Raw genomic sequence first — 11,461 nt, 5'->3', positions numbered from 1 at the left:
AGTTGGAATGCACTTATGGGAAATGTTGTTTAAACATCCAGCCAAACCGGGGTGTATGCCATTTAAAAAAACTACAAACATGGCAATAATTGCAACGAAACGGGAATTGTAGTGTTTTTATAATCAAGACACCCAACGGGACGACTCAGAAGAAAACTTCAGAAAGTTGAACAAGGTAAACAACAACATTAAACGTCAATGGCAGATGTAAAAAACTGTATTTATTTCAATGTTATCCTGTAAACGTGAAGCGTATATGTCCGTGTTAGTCATTTGGTTCATCCTTGAGACAGTCGGGATAACTTTCATTGAAGGAGGGCGAGTTGCATCATTTTTGGTCAATTTTACTAAATTGTTATGTTTATTACTCGCCTAGAGGTAAGCAATGTTGTTTTGTGATGCTCAACATTTACTACTTGCCGTTTGCTTGCAAGTCGTCGCCTGCTGCTGCTGTTCAAAGTTAGCATTTCAATAAACTTGCTATATTGTGATCTAATTTGGTTATCAGTTTATGCAATAAGTCACTACTTAAATCACAAATAATAAATACAGTGTTAGGTATATTAAGTGTGCCATGAATAATTGACAATCCATCCACAAATGAATTACCATCATGTTTTATGGTCATTAAATCTTTCAGGGATGTTGTTGACCTCCAAATGATCTAAATCCTCTTTTTTTGCCTAATATTCTTTCAATCCTTTAAAAAAGGTAAATAATGTATTATTTTTTATTTAATTAAAAATATATATATATTATTTTTATATCCTATCTATTCATTGCATTTATTCATTTTCATCTTTCAAAATGTACAATTTTATTAAATGAAAAAGAGGCAAAAACACCTAATATTCTCTTGTTTTTTCATATTCGTTCATTTTCCATACTGCTTATTCATGAAATTATCATTTTGTGATTGAATAAAAAAATCTTTATTTTCTATGTATATTTTAAATTGTTTTAACTGGAAGAGTAAAAACAGTGCATATATCTAAACAAATGGAATATTCATATTATTATGGCTAAAGAAAATACCTGAAGTCGATGCACATTATTTATTTTCAAGGTCAACACACAACGATAAGATGGGCCAGATCTGGCCCCCAAGTCACCAGTTTAATACCTCTGCTTTAGGCAGCAATTTTTAGTACACTAATTTAACTAATGAATGCTGCCTTTGAACTGTGCTATTTCTGCTTTTTGCAAGGTATTGCGCAATCTGAGGTGAGGCTGCATGTTCTGTTGTACATCCCATCTATCAAAACAAAATTACTATTTTTCAAACCTCACAGTTTATTCTTTGCCTCACTTTTTTCTTCTTCTTACATTTTCTATCACCTTCAGAGGACTTCAAACCTACATTTTAAAATAGTTTAGATGTTTGCCTGTTCAAAATCATAGCAGCGCTATCCCGAAGACAGTTTCAAGTTGTCTCATCTCATTTTCTGAACCGCTTTATCCTCACTAGGGATGCGGGGGGTGCTGGAGCCTTCGGACTAGAGGCAGAGGGGGCACCCTGAATCGGTTGCCAGCTAACCATTCACACTCACACTTATACCTCAGGACAATTTAGAGTCACCAATCAGCCTGCTATGCATGTCTTTGGAACATGGGAGGAAACTGAACTACCCGGAGAAAACCCACACACAGGGGGAACATGCAAACACCACACTGGTGGACCGACCTGGATTTGAACCCAGGTCCCCCATAGCAGTGAGGCCACCACACTAAGCACTCATCCACCGGGCCGCCAGTTTCAAGATACTATATAATTTATATCTTGCATTATAAGAGTCATTTACAGTGAACACGGTTATCCTGGCAGTTTATTTTATGAGCAGGTGCGCTTGTCCCAGTAGGTGATTTATCCTCTTTCTCCATCTCCCAGCAGGAAGAAGGATCAGGACATGTAGGGGATATGGACTACTACCCAACTAGGATAAACTGAAGTGGGGAACATCTGTTGAAGAACTCCTTTTAATGCAACAATGGTAAGATTATGGCTCAAAAAGCGAAATGGTGCACGTACTCGCCTTTGGGCCTTCACAAATCAGCTGTTACTTTTAGGATTTCACCCTTTGCTTCCAGATTGCGTTCCCCCCCCAAGAGTCTTGGTCATGTGAGACGATAACAAACCCTAATTATGTGACCCGTTACATTGTAATTGTTAAGGAGATTAATGAGATTGTTGAATTAAATCCCTGCATTAATATTTGATGGGCTCAAGCTGTCCATAGGGGCTTCACAGTGTGTGAGATACTCACAGATGGAAAAATTGGAAGACTTATCGCACCCTCTTGGACTTTTACTGAAATGAAAGGGCAAAGAGGGACATTTTAATTTCAATTGTCTCATTTCAACTGTTTAAGTGGCATTACATGTTTAACATTTCTTTTAGAAAAATCATATAGGATGGCTCAAACTCCACATTTTATTGTTTCAGCAAGATGAAGCCATTTCAAAAGTGGTGTTAAAATGCATTCCAAGAATTGATCATTATTACAGAGATAAAGGTAATTTTACTACAATACACAAGGTGACATTTATTGTGATATATTTGAATTTGGGGTACTACTTTGTTCCTTTATAATCATTTGAGTGTGTTCTTTTTATCTTTTAATAACTTGCGTGCCGCCATGCTTATAATCAAGTGTAATAATAGTTAAAACAAATAATTAAATTATTAGTGTATCAATATTCTGCATATATTCTTGTTTTACAGTCATTACAAAAAGGCAGTGCTTTTTAATGTTTTTTTTATATTTTCAAAGAAAAGATGAAGTCATAAATGAATAAAAATGGATAAAAACTGAGATAAACTGATTCTAGAGCCCAATACCACTATGAAATCAAACAAAAATCATAGTATTAATTATTGACCAACCATTTGATAATGAAAGACGTCCATTTAAATCGCGAGGACTGTGGCTGTGAATGCTCATCTTTCCGCGTCCAATCAGGGGTTAAAGCACCCTCCTAATTCTTCACTGCGTTCTCTTTTCCCATTACACATTGATTTTTTTGTTTGTTTTTCCAGCTGATTATGTCCCTCTTCTGTGATTCGCCGGTGGGCACGTTGCTCTCTGCACTTTAATTGGACATTTAATTAGATCACAGTTTTAGTCCAATTAGACTCCGAGGTGTGGGGGAGAGGGAATGGAAGGGCGAAGAGGGAAAAGTCCCCTAGCTGATCCCGGGCTCCCGTCCTCTTTCTCATTCTTCATCTGTCTTTTTCTGTCTGCTACGCCGTGCCTCTCCCGTCCCTCCTGAGGGCTGCTCATTAGTGTTGTAATGGGAGGACACAAAACACACAGCTCTCCCCCTACTCTCCCAGTGACTCAAACAGCATCTGAGGCGCACAGAAGAGGCCACGGGGACCTTTGTGGTGCACTTTTGTACACATGGTCTGCTTTTCTTTTGGTTGAATAATGTTTGCTGGGAAGCTCAAACCACCATGTTCTAAGTAAAGTAGTTCATAGTCTGAGGCTCTGATTAACCCTGCTTAACAGGCTGCCACTCACAGCAATATTGACCAGCAAACGCAACACAAACATCAACAACATGCTGGGCAGAACTCTTATTGACTCAGTGGAAAGCTGCGGTATGATATCACTGCGCCTCCCTCATGAGGCCTGAGATCAACTTGATTACCGATACCACTAATGCACGTGTCACTCAAATGCAAGGATACTTTACATTAGTCTTGGCTGCTGCAACTGATAGCAAAGCTTTAAAGGCAGTTAGTTGACTAGTAAGAAGTTAGTTTGTTAGTTACTGTGCTCATAACAAAAAAGCAATCCAATTAAAATGAATCACAATGGCAATAATCTCTTCCTGCAATCCGCCAATCTCCTCTCATCTCATTTTCTGAATCGCTTTATTCTCACTAAGGTCGCGTGGGGTGCTGGAGCCTATCCCAGTTGACTTCGGGCCAGAGGCGGGGGACACTCGGAATGGGTGGCCAGCCAATCGTAGGGCACAAGGTGATGGACAACCATTCACGCTCACGCTCATTACTGGGAGCAAACCAGATTAGATTAGATTAGATTAGATAAATGTATTGATCCCGTATTCGGGAAATTTCACTGTCACAGTAGCAAGAGGGTGAGAATACAGACACAGGAAAAGACATTTTAGACATAAATAAATTGGTAATAAAGAAGTTCATAAATAACTAAATAAGCATGTTGTTAAAATATACATATATATATAAATATACATATAGAATATAGTGTTTAACCAGACTACCATGCATGATTTTGGAATGTGGGAGGAAATCTCCACACAGTGACGACCGGCCTGGGCTCGAACTCCTGACCCCAAAATTGTGAGGCAGATGCGCCAACCACTCTGGTCCACTGTGTTACGCACAATCAAATTGAAATCAATCAAGGAGTTGAAACATATCAAATGAAGTTTTTTTTAGCCAGTGGTTCTCTTAATTATCGCATTGAACTCTCGCAGAAAGAGTCGGTCTTTACATCCTTGAGTCTGGCCAACTTTGAGGGTTACAATATTAAACCTAAAATGACACCACTCACCAGTTGCTAACATCTTGCATCATCCTGACACGGGAAGTCCTCTGCAAACTTACAATCAGATGGTCCACAGAGATACTACACAGGTGTTCCCCTTTCTTTAACAGTTCTGAATTGGTGCTAGTCTTTGTTTTACAGTGCTTCAGTCTAGTAAGTTTTTTTCTTTGCTCGTTACAGTGATCAAAAACAAACAAAAAAAAAACAACAGCATCCCTCTGCGGGCAAAAACACATGTAAACACACACACCCAAATGTATGTGGATACACTCCGAGGACACAAGTCATTCTGTGTGTGTTCCTTGAAAGTGTCTCTTGAGGTCTTCTGCTTCCCCAGTGTGCCTTCACACGCGCTCACACCCACACTAAAACAGCCCTTAGTCCCACTCCTCATTTCTGCGCCACCTTTTCAATGATTCCAACTCTGGATCTGCATGTATTTGAACGACAACGAATCGGTAGGGGTGCTATGGCCAAAAGCAACGATACCTGACCCCCCGCCTATGGCTGTTTGACTGACAGCCCTGGTCCCGCCTAATTGCATTACCCTCCCAGGTGATTGGCTCCCACCCTGGGGGCTCATTTGTCAAGATGCATGGTGGTAATGATGTAAATTAGCCGACATATACAGTATGTCACTCAGCCTCTTACCACCCCGCTGATTGGCCCCGCTGTGCTCGCGGGCCCGGCTCCCGGCCGAGCCAGCCTGCTCATTGGTCCGTGGGGATCGATGATGTCCCCCAGAAATAGGGCTTTGCGGATAAGGCGTCCCTGTGGGCTTATATTATCCCTCCACCCACTTCTTTACCTGTCAGTCAAAACGTTGGGACCGATCCCTGCCGTTTATATCTGCTAACAGTCACGCGAACACATTTACACACCCGGCCCTAGAGAGACATGTAGGTGGTATAGGCACATTTACAAGCCTCACGTTGACGCAGACCCTAAGCTGTCAGAAAATAGGTTTCTATAAAAGTCTGTCTGCGTGTGTTGTCTATTATAGAGAGAAAGGCCACAGGCTTCGTTTTCCCACTGATTACCCAGCATGCTCTAGTTGGTTCTCTATCAAAACCAGACTCCTTTACACAACATTGAGAAAAAAATGTAAACTGAAACAAACAAAAAAAAAAACAACCACACACACTCAATTTTAGTCTCCGTTGTTTACGGCACTCCTGTCGAGTTTTTAAAAGGCTCAAACAAAGTGTAAATTCTTTGCTAAACTTACCCAATTTATACAAAAGAGACTATGAATAAAGAATAAATAATGTCAGCATCAGCATGAATCGATGCTTATACAGATAAACAATCCCCGGGCCCGACCCTCGGCCTGTGATCAATGCTTTACTCTGAGTTATTGTCTTCATATTAATAAGCAAAGTGCTCCCCGAGGAAGGCGTGTGAATGGTCAAATGAGAGGGCTGCAAACCTCTCAACGGGACCCGGCTGTTGTTTTTACCAGTTCCTTTGTTCTATTCCAGACGTGCTACCTCAAAAGCCTTTTTAGACAAATTTGGATTCACTGTAGGTGTTTCCAAAACACCCGGGTCCTCATGAAACTCTAATTGCCTCCTCTCACTGACCTGAATGTCCCTCACATCAATTCATTCTATCGACGCGCATGTCCCCCACGTCCGCGGCGGCTAAAATTCTGATTTTTTTTTCTATTCCCTTCTTGCATTTAAGATTATTCATAAATCAATTCATGTGTTTATAGTAACAGCAAGGGATGTTCGTATTGACTCGGAGAGAAGGAAAGGATCAAAATAAGTCAAAGGAAAGTTTTAATAAGCTCTCGTCATAGAGTGAAATAATAACTTTATGTAGACAAGTCTGAGAAGAATTCTTATTTCCAGTGGGGTTTTCTTCAATTCTAGACCTACTAACAAATCTCTATAAAGAATGGGGATTCAACATTAAATTTTGCCATACTTTTTATACTACTTTTGGTTTTAGTAGGTTAAATACAATGTAACTTTTGGCATTATCCAGATGGCACAATAAATGCTGATAGGACATAAAAAAGGGAGTCTGGAATTTTTATCTGTTCATTGAGGCCATTTTCTTGATCTATTTTTGGATTTTTTATGTTTCACCCTGGATTATGGCATTGATGCTTCCTTCTTTCCGCTTATTGTTCAATATCTCTGTTCTGGATTTTGGGTGAACTTGACCAGGTTTATTCTCATAATACAGTGGTGATTGTGTGAGTTACATATTTGATGTTGAGTATAAGAATTGGATTTGAATAGCTTTCTAGAGTTGCCATACACATTCCCTTTGTGTTTTGGATTAAGGTCCCATGGGTTCTATTCATCTTCTTCTGTTCCAAACATTACAGTATCCATGTGTGAGGTACAAAGTTGTAAAGGTTCTCATAGTCAAACCTGGTAAACAACTACATTATCTCTCCTGGTATTGCTACCAATTCCCTCACTCACTCATGTACTGAGCCAGAGAATGCATCCATTGGTTAGGTCCTTCAGGATTAAGACTGTCCTACCCTAGGTTGCCCATACCTCCCCTGCTAGTTATTCTGTGTAGCTCGGCATTCATAGAGTGCAATTAGCTTCTTCATCCAATCCGGACCATATCAGGGACCCTGTGTCAGGATGTCTGCATCGATAACCAAATGATCCCTTTTACAAGCTGCTGACAATTTATTCCATGCAAATCATGCTCTAGTAAAGGCTTAAAGGTGTTTGTTCATGCTTCTTCAGACTTTGATGTACTGCAGAATAAGGAAAGAATACTTTTTTGCTGGTCAACGTTTTAGAACTGGGGCAGCAGCAGTCCTTTGCATGGCTTCATTACTACAGTTAATATTATTCCTGGTAATGAAAATTTCACAAATCACAAAATAGGAAGATAATAAACCAGTTTTGATTGCTTCTACTGACCACGTGAAACACCCTGAAGATACATAGGGACTGTAACGACACTGTGGGTGGTGTTAAACTCACTATTTTTTCTATAACTGGAGAGTGTGGAGGTGAAGAGGAGTGGAAAAAAAGGGAATTGTCTGATAGTGACACTGCGTTAGGGAGTGTTAAAAAAGTAAAGTATGACATCTGAAGATGGCATCTTTGACAATCTACCATCGGTCATTAGCCCTGACACAGCAATTAATACATTTTTCTTCCATTTCATTCACTTTCAGTAGCGCTTTTTCTTGTCAGAGTTGCTTGGGGTGTTGGAGCCTATTCCAACTGACTACCGGCAAAAGGTGGACTACATCCTAGATTGGTCGCCAGTCATTCAGGGCACAGATAGAGACAGACAACCATTCTCACTCACAACCATACCACCACTGAGTGGGAATAGTTTCCACGTTGTCAGCATTGTCTGGCCTAGGGCTATTTTAACTGTTAGTTTTATAAAAATGTAATATAATATTATATAATGTATACAATTTTAAAACATCTTTTAAAACCTCTACACTATTGAAGGACTGTGCGGTAACCTCAGTCTCAGTGTGCAGAAGGTCCCCATCTTGTGGACTTCCAATGGTTGACTCCATTTTTTTTTACCTAGGTCTACAATGTCTTGTGTGTCTTGTGTCTGTCTTGCTACTGCAATCAAGAAATTTCTCGAATACGGGATGAAATAAAGTTAGAATCTAATCTAATTTAATTTAAATTCCCCAGACCTTAATGTTTTGAAGACGTACTGTTTCAGATGAGTTTTTAGGTATTTGTGACATTAGAATTTGCGTCGCTGACAAATCGCTGTCAATTAGTAATGATAGGTTTTGGTGTTTGTGCTGGATTTCAGTCAAACACTCCTAAATGAAATCTCAGAGCAAATAACTCCCCGAAGCACAAACACATGCCAAACACAAAAGATGATTCACTTCACATTGAAGGTAGGAAGTTTCTAATGTGCTGCTTGGCCCGAGCGTGAGAAACCAAAAGGAATGACTCGTAATTGCCGTTCCCCACGCAACGTCTACGGGAGCTCTCTTTGCAAGACGACAGTATGGATTGAGCGTCAGATAAGAAAAAGAAAATACAGATCATTCTGTAAAATAAAATAATCAAATCTAGTTTACTACATAAAGGGTTGATCGAAAATTGAATTCTACAAGTTTTTTTTTCTTTCAGAGCAAAACTCATGAAAGAACTTTGATGATGAAAATGTCTCAAACAAACCTGTGGCCTGACTTGAATTAGTGCCGCTGGCTTCTACGTATGTGTTTAGGGCAATGATTGATTTCTGTGTTGTAGCCCTGCGGGCTTTGTCCCACATCTCCCAACACACACACACACATACACACAGAGCAGTGCATGTTGCAGTATTAATGAGTCATTAATAAGACATGAGGAGAGACCCCCCTCCTACACGCTCACACAGGGATGACTCTCCCCACCCATACAACACGCACAGCCCTTACTCCCCAGCTGCTTCCTGTCTTCAGATTATCCTGCTTTCACTGGGCTCTTGTTAAGTGGGGCCAGGAAGAGATTTAACCCCCTCAGCGGGGAAACACACACACACACACACACACACAAACACACATTTGCACATTCATTCAGCCACAATACATTTTATAGCCAAGACGTTATCAAAATGTCTTCATTTTAGGATTGACAGCCAATGGAGTTTCAAGTGTTCAACCTGAATAAATATCTTTTTTTACTACCCATTTAGTAAAGTCAACATTCATGCGCAGAGATCTCATCCTCGTAAGGGTTGCGAGGGATGCCGGAGCGTATCCCAGCTGACTTTGCGTTCACTCTCTTCACCTTTCTGACATGTTTTAAGGAAGTTTTGATATGTACTGATATTTTAGAGTGAAAGTATGATAGGAACACGACTCTGGTATTGTCTGAATATTAGTTCCTTGACCTTAGGGCAAAACATGGCTGTTTTTGTTTTGTGTTCACACATTGGAGCTATGTTTAAAATGAGAAAGAGTGAAATATTTGTCTTTATTCAAGCAAAATGATATATCCATCTTGACCCTGTAAGATCTAACATGAGTACACTTAATAATAAAGGTTGTTGAGATACATAGAGAAACTTTGATTCAGGTGTGGTAGAGAAGGGAGATATGGAAAACAGACTGGATAGGGGCTCTGGAAGACCAGACTTGGCCACCCCTGATTTAACTAATGAGGTTTTTGCTAAAATAAGCACCGGACTGCAATCAACTGATTAGGCGCTGCACTTGTGAAAAGGTATCGTCGTGTTTGGTAGGAATAAAATCCTGCACCCATTTTCCTTTTGTGTAATAGTTTAGAAACCCATTAAAAAGAACCAAAACAGAATCCAACTCGAAAGAAGTGAGGTGACAACCAATTGCAATCAGCAAAAGTGGGCGTGTCAATCAAAGACTGCCTACAGTTTAACCAGCCAAGCATGTATGCAGACAGAAAATTGATCTTAATAATAGAATGGAATAACTTAAGAAATATGTATATTTTACATTTGAGAATATTCTATAACCTGTAATAATATTTCAACATGTTGAAAGGAAAACTAAGCACCTGGTAAAACTAGACATCAGCTAACGAAGAACAGGCTGGTTTAATTTTAGTCAGATTTTAGTTCTCGCAGTGGATTGAGTGCCCAGGAACAATTATGAAAAAAACAGTCTTGTTTTGTTAAGAGTATTTTAGTGCTGCTAATTTGTGAACTGGCAGGTTGGCAATCAAGATTGTTAAAGAGTACTTTGGGTTGTTGTTTTATTAAACAACTGTTTTATATTACCTATTTAGGGCTATGGTTGTGGTAGTCCTTTGTCTAGTAGATAATGCAAAAATGTCAAATAATAAAACCTGTCACAAGGTAGAAGAACAATCTTAGAACTTTCTCATGCAACAGCTCAAATATAGCATGCCGAGGGAATTTTACTACATTTTGTTTAGCTGATAAGCAACATATTGTACACCTTCAGGAAATAAACGCAGGCCAAGTCATGACCTTATACGTGTTTATGTTGCAGGCCTCAGCGCCGCCGTCTGGACCGGGCGTCGCCTCTCTGGGTTCGCAGGTTCACGCTGCTGCCGTCAATGGCGACAGGAACGCCCTGCTCAAACTCATCACAGGTAAACGCCCAAACAACTTGAGGTGCATAAAATAACTGCAAGACAACTAATGGTCCAGTGTTCACACTTTTGGTGTGATCGGGAACAACATTTTTCTCAGTTTTTCACTACCTACACTACCATTAAGTGTTTTTTTTACATTAGTATGTACAACCTAAATGCTTCATTGATTTCTGCAAAGAAATTATGTGCAGAAATTTAAACCCCAGCAGAAAACTCACGCAGCCAGTACATAAAGAAAAAAAAATTCAAGACAAAAGAGTAGAGGCTCACTCACATAAAGTGATCAATGATGCTTTACTGTTGTAGAATGTGAAAATGTACATTTATACCAAAGTGAATCATGGCTAACTAAGTAAGATTGAAGATCATAGTCCTTTCCAGGCTCTTGAGTAGCAACAATGATTAATTTGTGTATTTGTGCGTATAGCCGACCCGGTCCTACGGGACCGTGAAGACCAGTTTGGCCGCACCCCTCTGATGTACTGCGTGCTGGCAGATCGACTGGATTGCGCTGAGATTCTGCTGAAGGCCGGAGCCTCGGTCAACAAGACGGACCACAGTCAGCGCACGGCTCTACACCTCGCCGCACAGAAGGTGTGTACACACACCACGTACACACTGACACACGCCTCGTTGTCAAAGTCAACACGTGAAGAAAATTTCACTTATTTGCTAAGGGGAACGAGGTAAGTCAAAGGCTGGTTTTGTTTGCTCGTGAGGCAAATTGGCATGTTATGCTGAAATTGTTCATCCCAAGTGAGCATCTAAAATGAGCAACCTCAGATTTGGCCGAAAAAGGGAGGCTTCTGCCCCCTAGTGACTGTATATGTAGCCTCAGGGCCACCGGGAGGCATGTGAATAATAACCTTAAGA

The 11,461-nt window shown here is 40.1% G+C and overlaps 1 protein-coding gene across 4 annotated transcripts in view; it reads left to right on the top strand.

Annotated features, from left to right (window-relative positions):
• The first annotated feature begins 21 nt into the window (after positions 1–21).
• Positions 22–11,461, top strand: part of invs (inversin) — a 36,226-nt gene continuing 24,786 nt past the window's right edge. For 2 of the 4 annotated variants that reach the window (XR_013326944.1, XM_077721318.1), the window contains exons 1-4: positions 22–175; positions 1,889–1,991; positions 10,483–10,585; positions 11,016–11,182. Coding sequence is in view for 3 of the 4 variants with exons in the window: in XM_077721318.1 (XP_077577444.1) it covers positions 1,989–1,991; positions 10,483–10,585; positions 11,016–11,182 (273 nt within the window). In the remaining variant the exon portion in view is untranslated. Of the gene's footprint in view, positions 176–215; positions 379–1,888; positions 1,992–10,482; positions 10,586–11,015; positions 11,183–11,461 lie in introns of those variants that run through there. The other 2 variants (XM_077721320.1, XM_077721319.1) reach the window with 2 other exon arrangements.

This window comes from Stigmatopora nigra, chromosome 7 (assembly GCF_051989575.1).
Source record: "Stigmatopora nigra isolate UIUO_SnigA chromosome 7, RoL_Snig_1.1, whole genome shotgun sequence".
NCBI classification, from domain to species: domain Eukaryota; kingdom Metazoa; phylum Chordata; class Actinopteri; order Syngnathiformes; family Syngnathidae; genus Stigmatopora; species Stigmatopora nigra.
This window is presented reverse-complemented; position numbering and strand designations above follow the sequence as displayed.